At 43.5% G+C, this 27781-nt stretch overlaps 1 protein-coding gene across 4 annotated transcripts; it reads right to left on the reverse strand.

The window, feature by feature from the left end:
- Positions 1-98: 98 nt before the first annotated feature.
- Positions 99-27722, reverse strand: PUF60 (poly(U) binding splicing factor 60). 4 transcript variants are annotated; one of them, XM_035318151.1, is made up of 12 exons: positions 27570-27617; positions 20137-20245; positions 14860-14955; positions 13028-13117; positions 11958-12008; positions 7694-7855; positions 7180-7272; positions 6017-6230; positions 5484-5674; positions 1922-2057; positions 1221-1456; positions 231-530 (listed from the first exon to the last, which is right to left on the reverse strand). In XM_035318151.1, the coding sequence occupies exons 3-12, from the start codon at positions 14935-14937 to the stop codon at positions 231-233; spliced, it is 1551 nt and encodes a 516-aa protein (XP_035174042.1). In that variant the 5' UTR covers positions 14938-14955; positions 20137-20245; positions 27570-27617. The 4 variants fall into 4 exon arrangements, with proteins under 4 accessions (XP_035174039.1, XP_035174042.1, XP_035174040.1 ...); XM_035318149.1 differs by lacking the exon at positions 20137-20245 and having other exon boundaries at positions 27570-27722; XM_035318148.1 differs by lacking the exons at positions 20137-20245; positions 27570-27617 and having other exon boundaries at positions 99-530; positions 1221-1462; positions 1928-2057.
- Positions 27723-27781: the final 59 nt, after the last annotated feature.

Below are 27781 nucleotides of genomic sequence, written 5' to 3' on the forward strand. Positions count from 1 at the left end.
CAGGCTCTGGCCCCACTCTTCTAGGTTGATGAGGCTACACTCGTGCCAGACTTGGTTGGCAGGATATTAGCCCCTTTAACACACACAAAAACACACACTAGCTTTCTTTGCGCTTTTATCCAAACTACAAGTACATCACAGAGATCTGCGCCCACCCTGGAGCATTCTTTACACATGGCTAAAAAAACAGACAGGCAGAAGGGGTAGGGGTAAAGTCCTCCAAATAGAGTTCATGCTGACAGGTCACTGTTATCAAATCTCTCCTGGTCATACACCTCTGCCACCACCTTTCTTCCTGCAAACCAGCGCCCATTCAAAGCCTGAATGGCTTTGTGAGTCTCTGAGGCCATGGAGAACTCCACAAAGATCTTGACAATGATCTCAGCATCCTCCTCTTCTCCCTGCTTCTCCTGGTAGATGATGACCCTGTTTACAGCCCCAAATTTGCCACACTCTTCTGTCACTTCTCCCTCTAGGTCATCATCAATGTCCTTTGGATCCACCATGTTGCGAAGCACCATCACAGTGGACTGAAGAGAGAAGGAACAATACAAATGCATTAATATAATTGAGACACTAAAGTTAAATACAAACAAACAAACAACCTACCAAGCTCTTCTTAGACACATCTTTGAGGCACGTGTGACTTGAACTATCAATCTTTTCTTGTGCTGTTGCTATCCAGTTATTTTTTACTTTGTTACCTTCAAGATTTTTTTTCCTTATGTCTGAATACAGTAGGAAGTTTAACTTATTTTTTCAGACCTCTGACATTTAACGGCTGACCAGGTACTTTAGTTAAAGCATCAACCCCCTAAAGCTTTTTAAGACAAAGCATTTCTCTGTATCACAGAATGATGGATGTTTTAAGATGATCAGGATCACCCGATCCAAACCTGGTTCTCAAGCAAGGCAACCCTGAGCAGGTTGCCCAGGACATGCCCACACAGCTTTTGAATATCTAGACTACATTTGATAGACTACACAACCTCTCTGTGCAGCCTCTGTATGTTTTTTTTATGTTAGAGACCCAGCTCTACCACATCCTTTTTTTCCCATTGATGGCTCTACCCAACATCACAGCTTAGTGGTCATGGCATTTCAGAGTCCGTTTACCACATACAAAGCTGCAGAGCTACACTACATGAAGACAGACCTAAAACTAGTTATCTCATTTGAGGATAACTGGAACCAGCTCAGGGTAGCCACGTTACACTCACCTCCTGTTTACGAAGCAATTTCTGCATCACCATATGACGGGCACTGCTGCCAGATATGCTCATGTGTTCCTGTTCACTTAGCATCTCTGGCCTCTCTGACTCCTGGAATACCTCCTCCTCTTCCTTTTCCTTTTTGACCTCCATCAGGCCCAATGCTGGGGGACTGGCCAGGATAGGATTCACAACTCCCACTTGGGGGATAGTGACAGGAATCGGAGGTCGGGCAGGCGTTACACCTGTAAGAGTACAAATTCTGTAGCATAAAGAAAAGAACTGATGTTCTGCAACATTTGAATACACACCAATCAGTAATATAGAGGATAAAAGAATCTATAGGGTTTTATTGGCTCTACACAAACAATGACCAGGGAGGCATACACAGCAACTTGGTCAGCAATATGGGATATATGCACTCAATATATTCATCATATGCCCAGAAGTGAGACAGAGTACAGGTCTTTGCGTGGGCTAACAGCCATCCACAGTTTCACTCAGGGTACTATGCATTCCTGCTGTGAATCCCATGTCCCTGTTGTATCTATTATTTATCAAAATAAACTCCTGCTATGCTGTACAAATAACTGCTCTTGACAAAGTCAGGCAGGGAAGAGGGTTTCAGCTTCAAATCCTCCTTAATCGTGACCCAAGCTGTAAAGAACTGTGCACTGTAACAGTTACACAAGTGTAAGGAGTAAACATACCTGTAATGACTCCCGGTGCCTGCGCTGCCATTACAGCCTGTGGCAACGCCCCTAATGGCTGGGCAAGCGTCAGTGCTGGAGATACTAGCCCAGGGGTAGCCAAAGTGCCAAGAACTGCAGCTCCTGCCACTGCTTCCTACAACAACAAAAAAAAACAAGCACTAATTCTGTATCAAGAAGTCATATTATCAGTACGTTCAGCTGAGGTTCGGCCCTTGTCACACTTAAGAAAATACTGGGTATATAGATTCTGAGGATGACAGCTCCAGAGCTACTATGAAAAACAAACAAGCAAAAATTTCTGCCACTCACAGAAGCGTGGAAACTATGAGATATCGAGAATTGGAAGAAAAACGCTCAAATTTCACCTATCCTCTCAAGCTGTTAGGCAGGTTACTGAATGAAAAACATCAAGAAATTCAGTACAGGATCTGCAAAATGCATGCAATTCCAGAACAGGAGGAATCTCTACTTGCTTCCACCTGCTGATGCTCCAGACCTTAAGAGCTCCTCAAGCAACTGTTAAAAGCAGCCAAGGAAAAAAGACACTGTTTAATAGCTACTACACAAATAAAACTTTTTACTAATGCTAAGGAATGTGATCCACTTAAACAGATCGACAGGAGCTCCCAACCCACTGCCTTTGATGGAGCTTTTCTTCAAACTTTCAGCCTTGATAACTGAAGCATTTAACTCTATTCTTTTGTCCATACTGCCTGAACCTCTTCTCCATTACCTACATGTCTCCATATGGACCATACATGAGCAAAAATTGGATGCACTTTTCAGCTTTTTTTCCTACAGTTACACCAAGTCACTTTTTCTAGTTCTTCCTGCATATCAGGTTTTCCATTTCCCTGAACAACTACGATATTCCTTTATACCTGCTATAATCCAAATAAACGTTCTCACTCTAGATGAATTCAACCATCTAGTTTAACTAGACTAAAACATTTCCATAAAGCTATCAAAAATAACATGCATAATATATCCTAGGATCCCTTTTGTTCTGGTTGTTTTCCAGGCTATTGTACTCATAATTTAGTTACTTGGATCCTTCTCCTTCTCTGTTTTCATAGGGATCATATACGCCCTGACATATCAGAGCAAAAATTCTGGGGTTTTGGTCCTTCAACATCACATTTCATACTCAACTGGTAAACGCTGTACGTGTTTCTTATGCCAATCTTCTCTGATACTCAATTCTCCTCTACGTTAACAATGCTTATCTCAGTGTTACCAGCTAATTTCATTAGTACTCTTTTCCTAATGCCTACAATATGATCGCTAATATTTTTGTGTATGGAGATAAATCAAGAACAATTTATAAGTAACTTCACCAAGAAAGTGAAGTGTAAGCAACTTCTAGCACAGCACTAGCACATCTCTTCTCACTTGGTTGTGCTCCTTGACATTAATTGTAGTAGTCTTGGTTTTATATTTAAAACCTTCTTATACGCATATGGGTCTCTACTAACTTCTGAATTGTTCATAGAACATACAGTAAATGTTTTTGCTAATTAAATGCAACAGCAGTCTTAAAGTTATGCTCATTTGATGTTTTCCTAAAACACCTAAATACATCACGTAGCTGTTTGTTCTTCCTTTAAAGCTTGTTTTCAATCTTTCCCTACCACTGGTGTCAGAAGAAAGTCCACAGATACCAGTTTTCTATCCTACCTTAAACCCAAGTATCATACTTGCTATTCTTCAGTCATACAGCAATAGCCTGACTTGACAAATTCCAAAAAACAAGAAACTTAAGTGTTCAACCACATGTGATAAACTCTCGGTGGATATAAACCCACCAAGGTTAAGTAATTCCATGTGTATCATTAGCCAGTTTGCCTTATGCTTCTAATGAAGGGGAAGAATACTTATGTAAGTCTTACTGCAGCACTGAATGCTACCATAATGCTGACTACACTGGTAGTTAGCTGTGTCACTTTTTTTCTTAAATGGCCAAAGAAACTTCTTCTAATAACTTTAGTTTCTTCTTTTCTGTTCCAAGACTGACTTTTTTACTGTGACTGTCAAGACGACCATAGTCATGGTTGTCCTAGTTTAAGTGTGGAAATGCTTCCTCCTTCTTGGACTTGCACGTGAATTCCAAACTGCAGTTGCATTTCAGATCCGAAGTTGCATCTCTTACTTAAAAGTTTCCCTCTCATGCCCATGATTTCTTCAGTCCCTGAGTTTACTGATTAACTTCTCTGAATCACAAAAAATACATGAAACTAAAGCCCTTACAGACTATGTTGGCCTATGTTCTTACTAAGAATAAGCTGTTCCATACGGGAACTGTACTGGGGGCATAAACTACAGATAATGCCTTTTGTAACTGTTCTGATTATTACTCTTTTCTCCAGTTATCTAAAACTACCATCATGGCAATTCAGATCTCTACCACATCTAAGTAAAGGAAACAAGACTGACGAGTTTCTGTGAAGTCCTTCAAAGCCATTATTCTATATACAGAATTTAAATTTTTCCTAAAGTTTTCCTCACAGTAACAAATCCTGCCATCTTTTACAGAAAGAATTTATAAAATTTATGCAGATCTGTAAGAGATCTCTACTATTTAAGAGAAGATTTAGTAGTTCTTCCCTAAGGTGATTTTGATCCAAAACGTAGCCATGCCTCAGCTTGCTTCCTTAGTCAAATGCAGAGGTTTCCAGATTGTAGTGAACTTACTAATGGGGACATGCAAACCACTTTAGAGTTTCACACAAATAGCAGCTCTCCCCTCCCCCCATTTCTACTTGTACCTTGAGATTCAAAGAAATATTAGTACCAGATATAAGCTAGACACCTCAGCAGGTTTTGTTTTGTTTGTTTTGTTTTTTGTTTTTTCCTGGCTCCAGAGCATCCAAGAACTGAACAGTGCTAGAACTTGTTTCTTTCTTGGGCAGCAGAGATGCAGGAAGAGATCCTGTCCCCCAAGGCAAGGAATATGCGGGTTACTTTGAAAGGTAATTTTCCTGCATCAACACTTACAGGTCATAGCCAGGAGCTTCTATTATTTCGAGCAAACTAGGTTTGAGAATCGCTAGACTCCTGCATCAACATCCAACTCTGCTGAACCCACGGTATTTCCTGCTTTCTGGACAGCTTAAAGCTACGACAGGCCAACTTTCACCTTACTATACAGGCAGAGTCTTTTCAACAGCAGTGTTGATCATGCAACTATTACTGACCCAACTGCTGTCTGCCTATTCACATAATACTTTAAGGCATTCTTTTAGCCTCTGTTATAACCATATCCCTAATTTTTTGTATGCCTACCAACAAGGAATCCTCTCCAATTTATCCCCCATCATTTAAAACATAAAAAGTTCTGATCAGGCAGGCCAGACTCCATTCCAAATGCTGGTGTATCAGATCCTCACAAATGCGTCCTGGCAAGCTTCTACATGTGACATCCTGGAAACAGAGTACAATCTAGGCCTGGAGCCTTCACTCAAACTAGAGAATACAACTGGTTGGAAGAGTTTGTGTGCTTGTTTTTAGCAGGGTGACAATAAACATCCCCTTCTTTCAGTCATAGCAACTTATGTCTTACCTGTGCTGTTATCTTTGCTGTCGCAGCTGCTGCAGCAACAGCTGCTGCTGGAGGTAATCCCCCTGGCGTAGCAGGTGTCAGGAGCGGCATTGGAGGAGTCACAGCTTTACCAACTCGGAGATATTGACCCCCAAGGTCAAAGAGGTTCATAGAGGAAACTGCATCTTGAGAAGACTGTGCTTTCTCATATTCTACAATGAGAAGGAGGAATATTTGCAAGTGACCCTTTCTACTCCTAAATTCAACTCTCTTACTGCATAATTATAATCTATATTTGTTTAAAAAAGCAACCCCTCAGTGCTTAGCTTGCTCATCTCACTCCTCTGATCACATAAGCACTGTTGAGAACAACAAGCAGAGCAAAATCTCTCAACCCACATAAATGGTGAGTAAAAGTATCTGGCTACTAATTAGACTTCAAAATACAAATTTATCTCTATCCCATTGTTTAAAGTAATTCTTCCACTAGAGTGAAAAAATGAGGATGATCCCAACTACCTTCTGTATCCCAGAACAAATATCAGACATTTTACCAATGAAACCATAGCCTTTGTGTTTTCCTGTCGTGGGATCTCTGGCTAGCGTGCAGGATTTGATCTTTCCAAAGGCCTCAAACACACTCTTGATGTCATCATCTGAAAGGTCCTGATGAACAGAGGCCACGTAGATGCGGTTGAAAGCCCGTGCCTCTTCTGCTAGCTGGTCTATAATTGGTTGTGCCTGACCTATATTACTAGGTCTCCCCACCTGCAGAGAACAGGAAACGGTCCATTAAACGGTCTGAAGAGCAGCAGCATGACTTGCCGAGACATACAGTAGGTAAGCACTCAACCACTTGACTTCCTTTGCAAACCACATTACCCCTCATAAGGTCAAAATTATGAAAGGGCTACAGCTGACTCTCAGCTCTGGGATACAACATGCTCTATGATTCTAGAAGTACTGGGAACCTGGACCGACTGTCCCCGTCCTTCCCCCTTCCTCCTAGGTAAGTATTATCTTCCCTAACCTGCCAAAGACCAGCTTCCAAGAAGTAAAGACAATGCTGAAAGCAAAACACAATGTTTCTATAACCTTCTTTTGAAGGCTCCTAAACCCCTAACACTGCAGAAATGCATCAGAGATAAACGCAGGACATAATACTTTTCAGAAAATGCTACCTTCCTTCCCAGATTTCAATCTCCAAAGTTCCACCTTTCAGAGATCATCTCTTACTTATTGCCTGAAAACACACAGCTACAAACCTTTGTTCTTTTTGGTTTGTGCTGAACACCTCCTTTTCGTATGGCAAGATACTTAAAATTCCTCATGCTACTGAGATGCAAAAAAGCACCTGATGCTACTTATCTCCCATCCACACAGGCACAGCATATGAAGATCACCAAGTATCATAAATCATCTTTGTTTTGTGCTTAAGCAATTTCCATACTATGTGTGTGTGTGTGTGGGGGGGGGGGGGAACTACCAGCTGATAAGAACAAGTTTCTTGACTTTATTAGCACACTGGGTGGTTCTCCTCAGAGACTGAGGGACCAACAGGCAGTATGTACTTAGTGGGCTGAAAATGAAGATTTATCCTGGAACAGGCTTTAGGTTATCTTCCATGCTACAGTGCTATGGGAAGCATTTCTATGCATCAAAATATTTATTCAAAGAAAAGAGAACTATGAATTTTCAGGGTGTGCCTGTTACTCACCTTTATATTTCTTCCTCCCAACATGACAGAATTCATCTGCTCCAAGGCCAGCTGAGCAGCTTCAGGCACCTCATATTCCACAAAAGCAAAACCCTAGGGCAGAAGGAATACTCCTGTTGAATTGTACCAGTCACATCTTGTCAACCCCAGTGCCAGCTAATGCAGCCAAGCATCCCCATATAATGGATTCTTACTATTGTGGTCTGAGAAGACTTTTCCTTCAAGGCTACCTGTTTTCAGAGTCTCTCATACCTAGAGACCTAGCAGAGAAAGGCTGCTGCAAACAGTACTGCTAGCTGTTTAGCATCCTTTGTGCACACCATACCCATGCACATATGGTTCCCACTACAGAATACTGCAAAAATAAGCAGAGCGAGCAGATACAAACAATTTCTTAAAATCAAAATGCTAAAGCAGCCTTCTCTCTACAAGGACGAACATTCCTCCTTCTCCTGGATGTATTCCCGAAGGCCTTGGAGAGAAGAAAAACATCACTCAAGGCCTGTTAACCAACCTTATGCTTCATTGTAACCGAGTCCCAGGACATATCAATGCTTTTTATAGGTCCAAATGGGGCAAAGGCCTGGCGAATGGTATCTTCTCCAAGTTCATAGTATATGGAGCCCACATAAACACGACACATGATGGCCAAGGCGCGCTGCCTCTGAGCTGCCATCTGTATTGGAAAGAAGAACTGGCTGGTTAGATCAGGGGGTGGTCACGGATGTCAGGACCTCCTTCCCTTCCTCCTTCCCTCCCAGGAGCTATGACCCAACAGCAGGTAGCTCCTCACTGGGCTGCAGCACAGCCTGGTACACGTAGTAATAAAGAAGTATTTTCCTGCTCAATGCACAGACTGCTGGAGCGGATAAGCAGTACAGCTCACTCCTGGGGCAGTCAAATCTTTGATGGGGTCTGCCACTTCAGGAGCCTTAACTCCAACCCCACTGATAAGGTCTAACCCTCCCCAGCATGATCGCATCTCCAGCAACACTTGCAGGAGGAGGAAATAACTTCATTCTAGGACAGCTTCCCCCTCCAGGCAGCAAAGGTCTCAATTCTAGGCACTATAAGCAATCCCTCCCGTTCCCTCCCACAAGGGGCAGCAAGAGATCCAGTATCGGGCACCACCTAGTCACTCCCTCCCCCACCCCATCCTCCCAGGCAGCAAAGGATCTGGAATTGGGTACCTCCTCCCCACCCCCTCAAGCATCACACACCACCTCCTCCCCTCCACCCACCCCCAGGCAGTACAGGATCCAGTACTAGGCACCACTTCCACCACACATTTCAAAAGCAAAGCAAACAAAACAAAACAAAAAATCAGATGGTTAAATGAAACTTCTCAGTTAAGTGTGTGGTGCTAGTACTTATCACTGCCTGTTGTTACTGGCTCAGATAGTGATGCAGCCCCCAAAGACTCCGCCCTTATCAGTTTCGGTGCAGAGAAGGTCTCTGTGCTATTTTCTCCTAAGTATGCCTGAAAACCTGTTTGCAAGACAAATCCAGAAATTTCTTAAAGCAGGTATCCAAAAAAGCAGTATCCTTCAATTATTTTTCACCCATATTACAATTCTAAAATTGCTACTACTAATAAACATTATTTTGGAAGATGCTGCCTACTAAAGTCACAGGTTTGGCCAGCATATCCTATCAGCACGTCTTGGGACCAAGGCATAAATGAAGGCTCTGTACAGGCAGCTCCCTATGATCAGCAAGACTGAGTTACAGTGCGTTGGAGATGCGCACAGGGCTTCGTTCCTTTTCTGCATGGAACAGATGGAACAAACATACGGCAGTAAGGGCTACTGACTGTTGCAGAGTAGGCAAATGCAGCGTTAAGCTTGATGCCTTTCTCCCTTCCCAGCACTACAGTGCTTGGCATGAAAGTAGGGAGCGCTGGAAACTGCGCCTTCCCCACCACCACTGCTTAAGGGGGTCTGTAATCGAGGCCTTTACAAGACACCCACCTTCAGAGTGCTGTAACAAGCATGAGCACAATGAGCTCTGACGTGTCTGGGGACGTTACAACTCACATGGCAAAACAGAAGGGACTGCATTTCATCTGTGATAGTCAAAGGACTGCGGACATGAACAGTACCTGAAGAAATCCTTCTCCCTCGTAACACGTGTAAGTGACATTGACCATAGGAGGAAACAAACTGTAAAGGTTCAACTCCTATTATTCCATACAACAGGGATACTATAAACAGGAATGGTTCTCACCCCATACTGCTGCTCCTGAAGTGTATTAAACTTGCCTCTTGACTGGGTTTAATATTTCACACAGTTAAAAATAAGTTGTTTTTCAATAGCTCTGCAATGCTGTGACTGGGAGGACTATGGCACGTGTACACGCAGGACAGCTGACCAGTTGTCTCCCAGGTTCTCCAACACCTTCACAGCTTTGGTGCATGAAAGCCAGTGATCAGTAGCCCCTCAATCTGTGTAGCGCATCCATTTACAGGTTCAGAGCCATCACCATTCTAACCCAGGTGTCTTGAGTGAAGTGCCTCACCCGTGGTGACACAGACTGTGACAAAAATTTAGTGTTTTCCTAGGAGTGCTCTTGGACAAGACACTGCAGCCCTGCACCAGGCAGAGGTAATTCCCACCTCCTTATGCCTACATCTGCAAACAGGACATTCCCTTCTGTTCAGTTATCAATGCAACAGTGGCAAGAAAATGGCATTTGTCCTCTCCCCTGGCAGCAACCTTTACAGGAGGATATCCACATCTTACACTGCTGCATAGATTCTAATGAAATAGGTGGGGCAGAGCTAGGAAGACTGTTACGTTACATCTGGATCATCTTAGAAACCTGGACCTACACAGGCAGAATTTAGGTAGACCATGATGACCACAGGCATAGGTGGATCACTAACAGGAATCAGTATCAATTTAGGGGAAATGATGTAACATGCACCTGTGAACTAAGCACAGGACTAAGTGTCAGGAACTCATGAACAGAAATTTTATTGCTTTCACTAGCTATATTAAACCATTTTTTAAATCATTTTTGCTGGCCGCTGGTCCTTTTACTCAATGTAAAAAAATGGAGCTTAAGGTATCTGCAGTCTTCACTAGAAAGGCAACAGCTAATATTTGTACATATGAAATATTGCTGATAAGTGCTTATGGAGGTTATTTTAAGGACAATCAAAACATCATATTGGAATGGTGCTTTAAATGAAAGAGGCAATACAAGAACATCACGACTAGCTCCAATTTTAATACAACAACGCCAGGAAATTGTGCTCATGTTGCTGAACTGACATGGGAATCTTGAGCTGTAATTCTTAGCAGATTAGGTAGACAGGAAGCTTTAATCGCAGGCACTGAGATACTGCAATAGGAAGTTCAGACTGCACTTCCTCCATGTAGGAATCTGTGACTCCTGTCAACAGGGAGTTGTACACAGGCCTGTTTGCATTTCCTACATTTCTGATGGGCTTTGGGATAAAGCATTTGCTGAGAAATGAGTACCAAAACTATACTCATCTAGCACAGCTGAATGGTTCAGAAGACTCCTAGGTTCTGTCCCATCAGCAGCAGCCTTCAACTGCCTACAGTCTTAGGGAAAGGATTCCCAATACTAACTATGCCCCTGAGGCTAATGAGAAATTAAACATTTCCCCTTACGTTATCAGTATGTGCTTTTCATCTGTTGCCCAGCTGTGAATACGAGCTGTACGTTTTGTTTTTTTTAAAGCAAAATTAGTGGTGTTAATGCTATTAAGTATGCATCTACATTAACTGGGAGAGGTTTCTTGGGCACAAGGGTTCAGAAACCGCATGTGCAAAAATTCACTTTGAGATACATGTTTCTATTCCAATCCAAACTTACATATTCCCATAAATTTTATTTTGGCTCCCCTGCTGACATGCTACCTACCGTGACAGTGTTATAGGAGGGAAAATAGGTGTTTTTAGATTTAGTGCATCTTTCATTTTGGAGGACAGGCCTCCAGTTGTATTTTACCAACTCAACATTGCATTTCAGCAAGATGGGAAAATGAACCTTGCAAATGAACCTTTGCATGCAGAGTGGAGGTTATAGGACACTTTCTTGTTCAACATCCCTGGAAAAGGAGGGAATTGACAATCCCAGGTAATCATAGAATCATGGATCATATAATTAAGCTCTCTGTGATAGCTGATTAGAAACTGATTAGAAACTCCAGCACTGAAGGACCACACAGGTTCTCTGAATAGTTCTCCAGTTCTGTTACTTCCATCCTGCTTTTGTTTTTAAACTTTAATCGAAACATGGCATATTCACCTAGACTGGAAACATGCACAGTAAGAACAGTCTTACAACCTGGGCTACAATATGTTCTGCAAGCCTGTAGTGCCCCCATCTTCCCCAGCACCATAGCTGCCAGGCCTCTGGTGCTGTGAGTTCATAAGAAATTGCCCATTTTTGAGTTACCTTGGCAGTTAGTTTTAGGTCAGGACCTCAGAACTGTAGCATCCCTAGAAATGCAGCTCCCACAATTTCACAGGTGTGTTCAGTACTGTTCGAAATCTAAAGCTTTCTTTGCCAACTGACTCCAGGACCCCGACTGCCAGTGTCACAGCAGACTGCACCCAGCCCAGGATGTTCCTCTGGGGAGTTTACACTTTGCCTCTGCTTGTTGTGCTTGTCCATAACAGGTGGGTATGTGGGAGGGTTGTGCTGGGTTGAATTAAGAGCATTGTATTACCGCTACATACTTCCCCACTCTAGGCCCTGACTAAGACAAAGTGCCCAAGAAGAAGTGAATATGTCTATTGACCGATTGTAAAGGTGAGAGAGGATCTCCAAAGCCCATTGTCACTGCTGCCATCTGAAAGACAGTAAAGACAGAGTTCAGTCTGTTGGAGCTGAGCATACTACGGCTGTTTGTAAAAACTCAAGCAGAGCGGCGGCACAGGGAACCTGCGAGAGAGGCCTCTCCTTCCTTGCCCCTCACTGCCTGGTCCCAAGGACTGTCCAGCGCTGGGACCCTGCAGATTCCAGTCCCACCAGGTCAGGGTGGAGTTGTGCTGCTGCCACTGCCTCAGGAAGCAGGGTCTTCTCCCAGGGGGGACTCAAGGCAATAGTAACCTCTGCAACCACTGTCGTTGATTCACCCCCAGCATTTAAAAAAGGAGCCCCTCAACTAGATCAGCCACTCAGAAACATGCACAGCCCTGAAAGGCCAGAGCTGGTTAATGTGGCAAGCACATCCACAGTGACACTTCATTAAAAATATCCAAGACCCCAAAGCTGTTATTTTGGGATTCCTAACTTTGAATAGAAGGCAGTGATATCTGTTCAAGAAATCTCCAAAGGATGGGAGATTTAAATGTTATTAAGGGTTTTCCCAGTACACAGGCCTTCCAGCGTTAACAAGAACAGCCAACTGAACTGCTCACTGAGGCTGGCAGGGTACCTGGGTGAAGGGGAGGGAAGTGGGTCTGCACTGTTCATAACTCGAGGGAGAGGGATACCCTCCCCTCAAGCAGAAGAGGTGGGGGAAGGATACACAGTAACCATAGGCACCACCTTAAATATAAGTTGAAGGTGAAACCCACAGCAAATTCTTTGGCTTCTGGTGATTCAAGAAACATTTAGGCAGCCAACAGGTGAGAAAATTTCTCCCCAACAGGAGGAAAAAAAACTCTGGGGGCAATTTGTACAGGTGAGTAAAGGGCATTTCTTTAGAGGGCTCAAGACTGTATACTTTAATTTCACTGTGGAAACAGAAGTGCTTTCACCTGGCTCCGGGCAGGCCTCAGGGCTGTGCTCTGGTTCTAAGTGCAAAAAGAACTCCACCTTGTTGGGGAGAGTAAGACAGAAAGAGCATCTCAGAAGGTCTCTCACCTGCAGGTTGGTAAGTTGCTGTTGCTGGTGGGCGATGGTTTGCTTCACCAGCACACTCTTGATACTCTGCTCCATCGCATACTTCTTTGCCTAGGAAGAAATACAGACTTTGTAGTCGCAGCCTAATACTACAGAATAAGCAATGACGTTTGACTTCACACCATAGCTCCCCAAAACCACACAACTGGCTGCCAATGGTGCTTTCTGATGCTCCAGCCCTAAGCTCTAAGGCACTGAACATTAGCTGGCGGCAAACAGCTTACTAATGCCTTGGTCTGCATCTTGGAGTTGCGAGCCCTGAAATACAGCATAATGCTTGAGCAGAGGATTGGATGGACTCAATCTGCAGCAGGCACAACGTTAGGAAAGCAGCATGCACTACACACTCAGCATTTCCCCTCTTCCTCCCTCTGCCCCTTAGATCCCACCATAGCACCTTACCTGCTGGGATGAGGGCAGGACAGATAGCCTCCTTCAAGTCCTTTCCACTCAGAGAACATCTGGACAAAGAGGTTCTACAAAAGGGAAGGGGGCTCCTAATCCCCATGCCCAGTCTCTTGACTGTGCACTACCCCTCCCTTTCTTTATCATATTTGGACTATTCAAATTTGGAGGACCTACTGCTCTTGCTCACTAAAACGCTCCAGCTCTCTTTCTCCAGTTCCTAGGCTGAGGACACAAGGCTGAGTGGTCTTTTTTGTTCAGTCTTCTACAGATTTGACAGAGCCTGAGCTTTACACCCAGTGGTGTTAACATGAGGCTCTTTGTCAAGGGAAACCTAATACCCACACGTGCCTGTTCCCAGCGGAGGGTACAAACACATTCAGCCAACCCCTCAGGCACCTGCTTTCCATGGCTGTACGTGTTTGGGAGGTGCCAGGGAACAGTAGGCTCTAAACCGTGGATTTGAGACGTGTGCTTCGGAAACCTGGAAATGGACAAGGGGATTTACATCTGTCAGCTATGGAGAAGCCAGAGGAAACGAGGCCGTTTCACACTGTGAGCCAAACACACACACAAGCAGCTTCAGCATTATGGGAACATTCACATGAAGCCTACCCAGAACAATGCTATACTTGCCTCAGCTGAATACATAAGACACCTATCCCACAGTTTCCACATTCCCTGGTTTTGCTTCCTTCCCCCTCTTTTCCCAGTTCTGCTCTCCTCAGCAAGCCAGGCACCACTCTCTCTCACCAGCAAAGTGGGCCAGAAGTCAGCAGTAACCTCCCCACCGGCTGTACAAAACAGGACCAACATCAGAAATCAGAGCTGGTCTGAAATTTTATCTAGATTGAGACACATCGACTCAAGTGGTGTTGAAAATACTTGCCACATGCTACTGGGTCTCTTTACATGGAAAGGAGCGTAAGGGAAAAACAGACTTTGTAACATGTTTGTGTGTGGACAGAATAAAAGATCAGCTGGAGCACATCAGAAACCTATTTCTTGTGGTGTACAGTCTGCTCTTCAGGGTAACTTTATGGCAGTTGCTCATTGTCTCAGAATTACAGTATGTTCTTAAATTGTTAGGATTACTTATGATTTTGATTTTTTTTTTTTTTTTTTTAAGGAAAAGCACTCCCCCTACCACAACAGGGAATTCCATGTTGTGCTCCCCAAAAGCATCTATAAACTCCAAACCAAGACAGTTCTCGGGCACAATTTTGAAGATGCAAACCCACACAGAGCATAGTCATTATCCTGTATGTGATCTTGACAGGTGAGCTCTTTTTTTTAATGACATCAGGAAAAAAATTGAGTTTCAAAAAAAAAGAACCAACCAACCAAAAAAGAATGCTAAGATGTAAGTTCATGTCAAGTATACTCACTTTCTGTAGAGCTTCCTGCTGTTCTGGTGTGAGGGGAGGAAGCCCCAGCTTAGCTGCTGTGCTTTGTCCATTTTCCATCTTAATGGACTCTGTACCCTAAGAAAATAGAAACACACTCATGGAAAAGCTATTCTCACAAATCTGACCCATTTCTTCATTCCCAGAAACTCACACTTGTCAGAGTCTTAGGAAGACTTTTTAGCCAACTATTAGTAACTCATGAAAAACTATTATTTAATATTATAGCCACCTCCCATGGGAGAGCTATCCCACCAACTGTACAAATTGATTAACAGGTCGGATACTTAACCTAAAGAGTTCCTAAACATCATATTTTCAGTGAAGAAAAATGCAATAAACCCCAGTCTTCATTTATTTCATCTCCATCCTACATCTCAGCAGTTAAATTCTATCAGATGTAACTGTATATTCTCCTATCTCTTCCCATACTGGTTTGTTACCCTTGATTTCTCAAGTTCTCTTTTTAAATCTTCTCTTAAAGTTTCCCAAATTTCACACACTGTTCTAGGTACTGAGTCACAAATAAACATTCCCATGCTTGCTATGATGCATATTAGCTGCACATGCAGACACCCAAACCCAACATTAGAGCAGACCTAGAAAGAAGCTTCTGGGACATAGGACTAATTTTTTGTGTGTGATTTCATAGATGTACACGCAACTTACAAACCTTAGCCTTCTTTGGGTCTTAGATATTCTACTGACTTCTTTGCCTCATGCTTGTGCTTTACACTTAAGCTCCTTCCTGTGAAATAACCGCTCAATTCTTCCTACCACATTAAGTAACACTAAGTTTCTCTGAAGTATATACATCAAACTGGTTATAGTTAAAGCGATTCAACAGCTTGCATCTTTCTGGTAAGCATCTACCAACTTGTATTCTTAAGGAATTACTCTTTAGCATCCCAAAAATAGTCACATAATTGATAGTCAAAGTAAAGGTGAGGTTATCAATAATTGTTAAGATATATGATAATATATCTTAAGATATATATAAGATATAGCCTGTTAAGATATATCTCAGTTCTCCAGTTAAAAAGAAAACAAGCAAACAAAAAACACTAAATACTCTCCAACAAGAACAGACCAAAAAAAAAAAGGATCAAACCCATTTGGACAGCAAAACAAGAACAGCTTTCCTGACACGGCAACAAAGCTGTCACATGGGGGGAAAAAATAGCACTAAAGTAGTTGGCATCTTCGCAGAAGAACAGCAAGTATTCCTGCTCATTTGGTTCCCATCCATTCAAAACAGATCACTGGCTCACAGCACTCACTAGCGAGTTTTCCTGCAGGCACAAATGCTTCTTAAAAGACCACTGATCTTCTGCAGGAAAAAAAAAAAAAATCACTGGAACATCAAGAGCCTACAAATACAATACCAAAATGGAGAACAACAAAAAGCTATTCTTGTATATAGCTGAAGCCTCAGAGAGGAAAAACGCAGTCTTTCAGAAGCAGATCCTGCATCATGTCTGCACACAAACTGCACATTTCATTGCATCTTCTTTATCCTACCGCGAGGCAAAGGGGAACACGTTACAGAACAGACAAGCTACTGCCACAACTCTCAGCATGAGACAGACCTGTCAGCTAAGCTCAGTAATAGCAGAGTGCTTCAGGTCTAAGTACACACTTCCCAGCAAGGAGAGCCACGTGCTGTACATCTGACTGCTCCAGACAACACCAGCACACTTCCTTCACTGTGTCTACCATGGTAACAGTACAGCACAAGCCAGTTACTCGTTTCCTCCAGAAATACAACTTCATTGACAGTCCTGTTTTTCATTTGCATTTTCTGATTTGTTTTATTTACTAATAAAAAAGCAAAATGTTCAGCTTTTGTCAGGGAAGAAAACTACTAAACACCTGTAAGGTATTTTGAGTAGGTAGATTCTTTCCCTAAGTGATAGATACCAGCTAAACATAAGTGAAGCTCAAGCACATTCACATTTTTCTCAACATAGGGAAATAATTTGTTATTTTCATGGATATTTAGAAAAAAAAAAAAAACAATGTCAAGTTCAAGAAGTAAATAGCAGAAGAGGTGAGAGAAGAAACATCTTATGCATTCTCAGAAGACATTGGAAGCACAGACTCAATCTGGTAACAATCTTTGAGTCCTCCCACTAAAAGGGTGTTAAATAAGGGCACCCCCCCCCCCCCCAAATTCAAGGCCTCCTAAGCAGCCTGCTTTATCTACAGTAACTGCAAGTTCAACCTGTAACAACAGAAGCTTAAGTGTGACAATTAAATATGACAACCACCACGTACCTGCCACAAGGACTGTGATCCCCAGCTGTATTTGTTGGCCCGTTTGCTCCTGTTGCTCATGCACTGGAGCCATGACTACGGTATTACTTTCTACATCACCACCCTCACCCAACACTCCTCTGAGATGTTAGAGGGACCACACCTACTCCTCCCCTGAGGCAGGGCTGCCACTAATCCTTTCCCACAGCTGATGTGGGGGATGTCTGATGCTAAATGCTGCTTAGTCAGCTCATTAACTAAACTTTTATTTTCCTCTCCGGGTATAAAGTGGGGTCACATTCCTCTTAAGAAAGGAAACCCTAATTAGTGCATGCAGGAAAGGCTATCTTACAGCCTGCCACAGCACATACAGTCAGTTTGTTTTCCTTAACACACCCGCTGCTTTTTATGTTCTAACCTACTAAATGCCACATCTGCCATCACATTACCTTGTCATTCTTTACCTTGAAATCCTCTGGCAATTCATTTACCTTAATGGCTCACAGTCAGGGGACAGTTCAGACTAGGTATCAGGAAAAACTACTTTGCCAAGAGGGCAGTTAAGTCACTGGAACAGGCTTCCTAGGGAGGTAGTTGATACACCATTCCTGTCCATGCTTAAAAGGCATTTAGATAAAGCTCTTAATGATGTGTTTTAACTTTGGGTTGGCCCCGAAGTAGTCTGAGATGGACTTGATCTTTGTCAGTCCCTTCCAACAGGAACTATTTTATTCTAGTCTAAAATGACAGCGACTGAAGCGTCCTACTGGACTAGAGATTTCTTCTGATGAGATAAACTGTGTTTGTTTTCCCAACAGAATCTTGCCCATTCCCTGTAAAGAACTGGTCTGACTCTGCTTCAAGTGAACACACTGTCCATAGGGGAACTGCTTTCCTACAGGATCAATGCAACAGAGGGAGAAGTGAGCGTGTGACCACAACACAATGGTCCTGTACTGCAGGCCCATTTCAGAGCCAGACTGCGTTCTTGGCCTAAAGAAGCAGAATCTGGACCTGCCTTTGTTGTTCACCTAAGTCCTGTCTCCCAGCTCACTGTTCACAGCCATCCACTTAAAATACCGGAATGGACAAATAACCTTATCTGTTCAGTAGCAGATACATGTGAGACTGAACAGCCTTGTGCCTGAGAAATGGTATCAGTGTAAAAGGTACCATGGGGAAAACCTAAGTTAATAACAGAAAGCAAAAATGTAAGCACATCCTTCACTCACTGCAGTTTCTCCCAAATTAGCCCATTTGTCTCAAGTGTATCAGCAACCAATCAGCCTCCTGCCAGGCTACAATGCTTCCTTTGTTCTTTAGGGGCTATTAAGGGCAAGGAGTAGGACCTCACCTCCCTTAAAAGCAAAGCCACAGGAGGAGTTTGATGTTCAGAGGTATACAGCCTAGATCATTCTTAGTCTCTATGTTATAGGATCAGTTGAAACTTCTGTTTGTGTCAGTCTCAAGTTTACCATGAGGTGTTTGAGAGCATTTTCTAGGAACCATGAACATTGAAAGCAGAAGCCAATAAACCCTAATTAAAAAAAAAAAACTATTCCACAAGCATCTGAATACAGCGTTCTAGAGTTGCAGTTATTTCACTGGTCCCTATAGATTGAACTTCACAGCTACTTTAAATAACCCACAAGGACCTAAAGAGAATCAAAGCGCAACAAAAAAACTGATACGTGAATCAAAACAGAGATAATTGGAACCATTTTATGCTTGCAAACTGGGAAACTCAAGTACACAATACTGATCAAAAGATAGTATTGCATAGTCCAGTTGTAGTCCCAAAGCTGAGGAAAAAAAGGAAACCTTGAAGAAAACAGGGAGACTTTTGTGTGGATTCCGACTGTGTGCTTACTGGTGCAGCGCACCAGGCACGAACCTACAGACAATGCAGTCAGACTGGTAACAAATAATCAGCAGAGCAATATAGTAATGGTGATCTGTTTGATGCAGGAAGGCTTTATCATCTCAAAGACTAATTCTGACTGTGGAACACAAAAAAAATAAAAGTCTTTCTGGTTCTTAACTAGCTGGCTAAAAAAAAGTTGTCTACCCAGCTTTCTAGGGTCCCCTTCCATTTCTTTACATCTTCTGTATATGTTATCACACAGTCACCTCCTCAAACTTCCTTAGTTTCCTTTGGGAAGGCACCTTTTCCTACTCCTATTTCTGTTTCCCCTCAGCTTTTCAGAACTGAGTGATCGCAACGTAGGAGTAATGATATGGGAAAAGCAAAACACAGTGGAAGGCATATCAAGTTTAACAATTCACAATAGAAAGAGCTATTCCAGTGACCACATTTTAGTATGATTCATAGAAGAGAGACTAGCACATATCTACATTTGATGTAATTTTGACATTTGAGCTCACTAAAAGGCATAGCTTCTGAATACTGGTTGATAACATCCAACTTCCAGCACAGAGGGAATAATCAAAACTAAGGATGACAAATTTAACAAAGTCAAGTAGAATTCAAGAAGCTAGACCCAGACACTACTTAACTGGTTGGTTCCAAGCTCTTTGCCATCAAATATCCCTCTGAAAAGAGACCATACATATGCCTTCCCTGATCAACGGTACAGCTGTAATGAAAGCTTATCACCACATACCTTTTAACATGCTTTTTATTCAAGGAAGATTACTAACCTCTGTTACTCCACAGTATTTGAAAAGCAACAGATGATATAAAATGATCCCAATCTCTACTGCCAGTCACAGTAAATTTAGACTATCACTTCTCTCTTTCCAGGCACATTAGGGTAATACCACTAAAGAGAAGAGGCTTCGCACAATTGATTTGAACCTGCTAGGCAGCAACGTAACATAACTATTGGTGCAGTTGGTGCTTTACACTAACACTGGCCACCTTGAAAACCGCCTTACTTAAACATGGAAACAGAGGGAACAAGAAAAATGCATGAGAAGTTGACAACAGAAGCAGAAGAATGCGAGCTTCCTTTAAAATAGAAATAAATAGAAACTGTATACCTGGTGCTATGAACATTGCTTCTGAGCGTTGCTCGGCCCTTTAGGGTGGTTTGAACTCCAAGAGTTCAGGCACATTCGTTGGAAATTTATTACATGGCTGAGAATTTCTCTGAAGTATAAACACACACAAGAGAAAAAGAAAAATATAGAATCTTGTTTATTTTAGGAACCATAACAAGCAAACAACACAAAAGATTAAATAAGACAGAAGTGGAAAAAGGACTGATGATATTTTCGGAGTCATTAACAAACAGAAGCTTCACCTAAAAATACCTGGCCAGTATAATCAGTTCACTCCTTGCTTTATTACTTGCACCAGCGCTTGGGAACTTGCATTCATCTGAACGTTTTCATACTGCAACACCCCGTGCCAGCAATGAAGTTGGATGAAGCTTCAGCTGAGTGCCTTGTCAGAGGCACTATTTTTATTCACACAGTAGGCTTACTTTTCAGAAGCAGCCCTCCCTCACGTATATAGAGGCATTTAAGGATTTTGCCCCTACTTACTATTTAAATAGGTACATTCACCTCTAAGTCCCATAACTTTGCAAGTCTTTCTGTGCACTGTGACTTTCTGCTACTCCCAAATTACTTTAATAACTACTTTTCACCCCCCCCCATGTAGACCACTTTGGTCAGATGGAAGAAACAGCAGTGCTAGTTTCCATAACCATAAGCATGTGCAACAAACGTACTGCCAACATAGAGCGCATAGGGCACGTACAAGTTTTTTCCATCAAGGCTACCAGATGCGCTACACAGAGAACAGTCACATATTTAAACCTTTCAAAATGTCATCTTTATAGCATCTCGTGACCAAAGTGCTTAAACACATGTGTAAACAACATCTTTCCTTCAGATGAAAAAGGCAATTAAATGTCACTACTGCTGCCCAGTAGCATATTCAGTTCTCCCTGAACACCAAATTCATGCAAGTAAACTTCTGAAAACATGAAAAGTCTTAAAAACACATGCATACAAATGAACTACATACCCCCAAAACAATTCCTTCTGGTGCTTTTTCATTTGATAGATTCCTTCTGATGCCTTACATTTGATAGAACTACCCTCAGCTCCACCAGAACTGAAAAAAATTCCTTCTGGATGTTACCCATGTACGCAGAATGCTCTGCACTGTCACGTATCTGTTACGGAACCCAGAAGTCACAACACATCTCAATGTTTGACTCTCAGAGGAAGAAAGCTGCTGTTTCTGACAATCTCCAACACAGTGCTAAAATGAATTATGACGCACATGATGTGATTTCTCTCGATTACAAACAGGGCAGTAAGACAAGCCAACACATTCATCCTTTCCTACAGGAAACACTGCTTTCCCTGACCATCGTCTCACCTCCTTATCAACAAGTCAGCAATTGTCCAATGAAGTTGTCAGTTTGTCAATCAGCAACAGCAAGAAGTTCAACAAAGGAAAATGCTGGGTTCTGCACCTGGGTTGGAACAATGCCGGACACAGGTCTGGACAGGGAGAGGCATGGCTGGAGAGCAGCACTACAGAAAGGGATCTGGGAGTGCTGGTGACTGCAGGCTCAACGTGAGCCAGCTGAGTGCTCCAGCAGCCATGAGGGCAAAGCACATTTTGGGGTGCAATAAACACAGCACAGCCAGCCGGTCAAAGGAGATGACTGTCTCACTATCTTCAGTGTTGGCATCGCCTCCAAAGTTGTGTGCACTTCTGGGTTCCACAATATGAAAAGGTTGTTAAGGTCCTTAATGCCACAGAGAAGAGGGCAGTAAAGCTGGTAAAAGGGCTGGAAGACTTGTCCTGTGAGGGTACGTGGGGTGTCTAGTCTCGGGAGAAGAATGCTAAGAGGCAGCCTCATTGCTCCCTGCAGCTTCCTGAGGAGCTGAAATGGAGAGGGAGGTGTTGGTTCTTCTCCCTGGTAACCAATGATAAAATGTGAGGGAATGGCACAAACCTATGTCAAGGGAGGTTCAGGCTGGTCATCAGGAAAAATGTCTGTACTGGGAGAATGGTTGAACCCTAGGACAGGCTTCCTTCCTAGAGACAGTTAATGCCCCATGCCTGTCCATGTTCCAGAGGCATTTGTACAATGGCCTCAGTAATACGCTTTCAATTTAGTGAGCCCTGACGTGCTCAGGCTGTTAGGCTGGCTGATCTCTGCAGGTGCCTTCCAACTGAAATATTCTATTCCAAGTCCTTCAGCTACTAAGTGCAGCTGTAGAGCTTGCGTATAGCTTCAACATGCATAGGTGCTCCTCTCTCCCTCCCAGGGGAAGCTCCAACCACTCGTAGTGCCAGGCAGAGTGGACAATCACTGCACACAAATACACACCCCAAAATGAGTTCTCAGGTCTGTTTAAAAATTAACCATCTTGACAAGAGGTATTCACAAGAAATTTGCCTTGGCCTCATTAAAACACGAACAGATCCACCTTTTCCCAAATCAGTTAACAGAGAAGCCTGTAGTAACAACGTCAGTGCTCTGGAACTGCACAGAACACCCCAGCGAACTTAACTTTGGGTGATAAAGCTTGCTATCACTGAACTCGCCAACACAGAACACGCATGCCTCCTATGGGAAAGGACCAATTATCTAACAGAGCTGTGATTTTAAGACTGCAAAAAGAATGACAGGTAAGCAATTGCACGAGTATGTTGTGTGATGGCAGAAAGGTCTAATTATGTTACTGAACACAAAGCAGTAATATGGCTGGGGTTTTATCCTTCTAAACGGAACTGGTGAGACAAACAGAGAATTGCAGTACCCATTTCTGGTGTTTATGTATTTAATGAACATCGAGTACCGAAAGATCATAGGAAAAAAACACAGAAGTGATGCAAAAAAAAATCTCAAAATCAAGAAACCAGGGAAGTACCAAAATGGCAAGCACTGTTTATCATTCTGAAGTACCACCACAGTGGGTGAGGAGACTACCGAGCTTTCAAGGAACATTTACAATGAAGTTGTATCAAGAACCAGTACTTAGAGCTACAACACACACTCACAGTACTGCTACCAGAAGCAGTGGCACCAAATGCTTCTGACACTGAAACGGTTTAAAATACAAGTTTCTTCAGCAAGACGTTAATTATTTAACCAGTTATAGCTGTGTGATTCCACTTCTACCACAACAAGGTACCAACTAAATTATTGAATAAATTAAAACCAAAATTGCATTCATTATCGATTACACCTTTGTAAGAACTCTGCATTTATTGCCCACTGTCCCCACAGGTGGGGCACACAGATAGCCCACTCTATGTTGTGGCACTACACAGTGGGAAGGGGACAGGAGGCACCGGGCGCTGCACACCTCCATCTTACACACACACTGCTTAGCCTGGCTGACTGGGCACACGGACAGTATCAAGAAGGGAAAAAAGAGTTGGTACAGGTGTGATGGCAAGAGGGAGAGAGCCTGCCATGCTGGGAACCTGCCTGTATTGCTAAGGTGCATGGCCTGTAACACTGTGCGGACAACAGAACCGGGAGCAGGCAGATCTAACCCAGGGGAGCAGCGGGGTGTCACAACACGCTGGGTAAGAATACGTAGTCGTACGCATCTCTAAATTGGAATCGACAGCACTTAGCAGCAAGGACAATTACAACTGCAGAACCACTTCAGTATACAGTATAAAGTCTGCTATGTAAAACTAGAATGAGGAAAAAAGGATACCTTTTCTCAGCAGCAGTAGGATTAGGAAAAGAACAAGCTATCAAGTCATGATTCCTATCTTAAACATTAATAAGACTGATTTTTATGTAAGCTGTACTCAATAAATGTTAACTGCTGGGCTCAGTAGATGGTAGATTTGCAGCAGATGACAAGCATATGCCACACTTGAAAAGGATCAAACATTTTGCATCTTTGACTTAGGATTCATGAGACCCAACTCAGTCTCCTTACAAGATGCATTCCTTTTGACAATCAAATTCTCTCTGCTTTCTATGTTATTTTTTTTTCCATTTAACTGTTTCCAGTACAACAGCAGAGCCTATACTAGAAAGCTATATTCAGAAAATTAGCTGCAAGCAAAATCTAAGTTCACCAAACTCTAGAACTGTGCTGGGCTCCTCTTTATCCAAGTTACTTTGTCCTTAATTCTCAAGCTCTTCTAGGTAGCCGTCAGGATTTAAATTGTCTCTGAACAACAAGAAAGCATTGCAGCTGTCCTGATAAAAACAATCCCTGCAGAAGCACTGAACTTATTTTAGGGAGATTTTCTGCTCATATCATAGAGCAGCCTGTCTTCTTTCCAGTGTGGAAATGAGATGTACAGGAGAGAGAGGCACTAACTTTGAACGTGGCAGGAAAGATGCCAGTGATCACACAAAAAGCAATTGCTGGGACATCTGAATTCTTCGTTTTAAGGACCATTAACACTAGGACCATGTGTCAGGGTTTTATCTGTTTGTTTTTTAAGCACAAGGTAAAACCCATAGTGGCACAAATCCTGATGAATTAACACATGGTATTGGATGTTCAGATCCGCTTTATTTCCAGTAAGATCAGAACAGAGCTCACATAAAAACACACAGATTATTACAAAACAGCTTGGAAGTGCTTTAATTCAATGTGTGAAGCTGACAAGAATGAATGCTCTATTTAAGATGTTTTACAGTTCATAAGTTCAAAATAAACTTCATACCGCCAAAACGGAACCCATCATGCATACGAGTGCTTGCAGCACTCTGGCAAGCCGGTATGCTTGTCCCTGAAAGTCTGTCTTTTACGCTGCCATTTAAACACTGATATACCACCCCACCTCACCTGGGAGCAAAGCCTTTCTTCCCATCTCAAGGTTTGTATTCTTACTCTAACAAGATCTTCAACTAATCCTTCCAGTTTTCTTTGGTCCCAGTATCTGAACCTTCTCAAAAGGTGATGGAAGCAACAGATTTACCAGCACAGTTTACATTAGCTACTCTGAATTCTTCTGTAGCCAAACACTGCTGAAAGAGCAGCACATGAGAATCACAGAATCACCTAGGGTGGAATGGACCTTCAAGATCACCAAGTCCAACCTTCAACCTGACCTACCGAGTCCCACCACTAAGCCATGTCCCTTAGTGCCATGTCCCCCCATCTCTTAAGTACCTCCAAGGATGGGGACTCCACCACTTCCCATCCCGGTGCTTGAGCACCCTTTCTGTGAATAAGATGATGTATACAAAATATGCATGCACCTCGCTCCTCGCCTCCCATACACCACAGTATTTATGTGCTTCCTTTGGTCACAGGACTGCTGCTGCCAATTTCTAGCACTCATCTACAGACCAGTGCTATCTCCTGGCCCCTGCTGACACAGCCTCCCATTACAGTAACACTAGCTCTGAAACTAAATTTTAAGAATTGGCTCTACGAAGAGCCAAGGTAACTCTCACTCCCAGTTCCAAGAATAACGGCAGCCTCATTAAGGCTTCCTTTGACCCTGTGCAATGCTTCATCTGTGACAGGACCACAAATCTGAGAGGGAACGTCCATTCTGAACGAACAGTGCAAGCTAACAGGTTCCAGCTTGAATGCCTGGTGCTTGAAGATGATTAAAAATAATCAGACTCAATGTTTACTGTACTCTGCTCAACTCTTAAAAGCAGCCATTCCAAATACCAGATTCATGGAAAAGTAACTCAATAGTTTCTTTTACAGTGTTGATTATATCCATTTATAACAGGTAACATACATACATAAGTAGAACCCCTGATGCAAAGAAACTTGTTTTTCTTTTTATGGCGTCAGGCACTGGTAACTTCCAGTAAACAAGCATGCAACTCTGACAGTCTTCTGTTTGACCAGCCACCGCATCACTTCCCTTGCAATGCAGCAAAACCATGCAGGGGCTTGTTATAGTTATTTTAGTTTTGCAACGTGTATTGCCCCCTTAAAATATGCATAAACCAAAATATACAGGGACACCGGAGAAACCGGCTGAAACGGTGTGCTGTGAGATAAAGGACAGCCATTACCTTAACGTGGGAGGTGTCCTCACACATCATAAGGAATATAACACCCCTTTGGTTTTTGATCATCTTCAGATTCACATTTATCCTCACGTGCTCAGAGCTTGAACACTCATTCCCAGCTTTAACTTGGCAAAACCCCTAATCTAATAAAGTCCTAATCAAGCAAGGATAGGACAGGAATCAAAGTGTGAGCTGTCTGCATTAACTCCTGATTACGAACACCAGTATTTGCAAATCCAAAAACAGGAAGACCATAAAAAAAACTCTTTGCAGTACAATAGTACACTTTTTAGAGAGTTGAAAAGGAGCAGCTTTACAATTAGTAGGTTTGTATCCAAAGGATAAAAAAAAAAAAAAAAAACCACCAAACACTGAAAAGAATGAAGGGGGGGAATAGAAAATAAAACCATTAAGAAATATCCTGCTGTGTCACGCCAATAGTCCATGCAGCCCCCTTAGCAGCAGATGGTATCTACAAGGAGCACGAGAGCCTGGCCACTCTGTAGTTTCCCAGCATCCACAATTATTGTACTACAGCCTACCTTCCCTGGCAGCTTGACACCTAAGAGGTTACTTATTTTCATTTTGCACAATTCCATACACTACTCCATATTTCATTAAGAATAAAAAGGACTAGGATGAGGAATGCTGAATAACACCCTCCTGAACTACGTAATTTCTATGATTTAAGACTAACTCGCACAGAAAGCACGTCAGTCACTGAAATGAAACTACTCTGGTGTCTTACAACATCAGTGGCCACTTCAGCAGAAGTCTAAACAACCTTCTGAAAACACAACGAACTCTTAAGGAAGTCGATAACGTTAGGATCCTTTCATGAATAGATAAAATAAACAATAGCAAACATAAAAATAACCACCAGATACTGGGAATCACGTCCCTCTGCTCAATAAAGGTAACCCACAGCTCATATCTTAGCCTTAGCTCTGTACACTACAAGGCTCCGCGGAAGAGACATTCCTACTAAAACCCTCCCAAGAAGCCCCACTTTTTAAACACGCAGGTTCGTGAAACCATCGCACGAACCGGTACGAACCGGCGCGTACCTCAGCACGGGGAGAGCCCGGGTCCCGCACCAAACCCTGCCACAACCTGGGCGCCACACGCCCGCCTGCGGAGCCGCCGGCCCAGGCCCTGCGGCCAGCCCCGGGTTCGCCCTGCCCAGATCCGGCCCCCCGCTCGTTGCGGCCGGAGGCGGCCGATGAGCTCCGCCGGGGCTGCGGCTCCCGTCCGCCGCGCGAGGAAGGCGGCCTCGGGAGCGGGAGGGGCGGCCCGGCCGCGGGAGGACGGCCGAGAGGAGGCCCGCCGACACCGACCGCACAGCGCCGCCGGGCCCCAGCCCGCCCCCGCCAGCCCGGGAGAGCCGCGGGCGCACCCGGCGGAGGCCGGCACAGACGGCGCCCCTCGAGGGATCGGGGCCGGGCCGAGCCGCCCGCCCGGCTGCGCAGCGCCGCGACTCACCAGGGAGATGGTGGTCGTAGCCGCCATCTTGTCCACCCCGTCGGCAGGGAGCGCGGCGCTCTCGCGAGAGCTTCAGAGCGCGCGCAGAACGGCAAGCTCTCGCGAGCGCTCCTTAAGCAAGCGGCGGGAGAACGTCTCGCGAGAGTTCCGGGTGGCCGCGTGACCGCGGGCGGGCTGGCTGGGTTGGCGGCAGGTCCCGGCCCGTCACGGAG

The sequence above is a fragment of the Oxyura jamaicensis genome, chromosome 2 (genome assembly GCF_011077185.1).
Source record: "Oxyura jamaicensis isolate SHBP4307 breed ruddy duck chromosome 2, BPBGC_Ojam_1.0, whole genome shotgun sequence".
NCBI classification, from domain to species: domain Eukaryota; kingdom Metazoa; phylum Chordata; class Aves; order Anseriformes; family Anatidae; genus Oxyura; species Oxyura jamaicensis.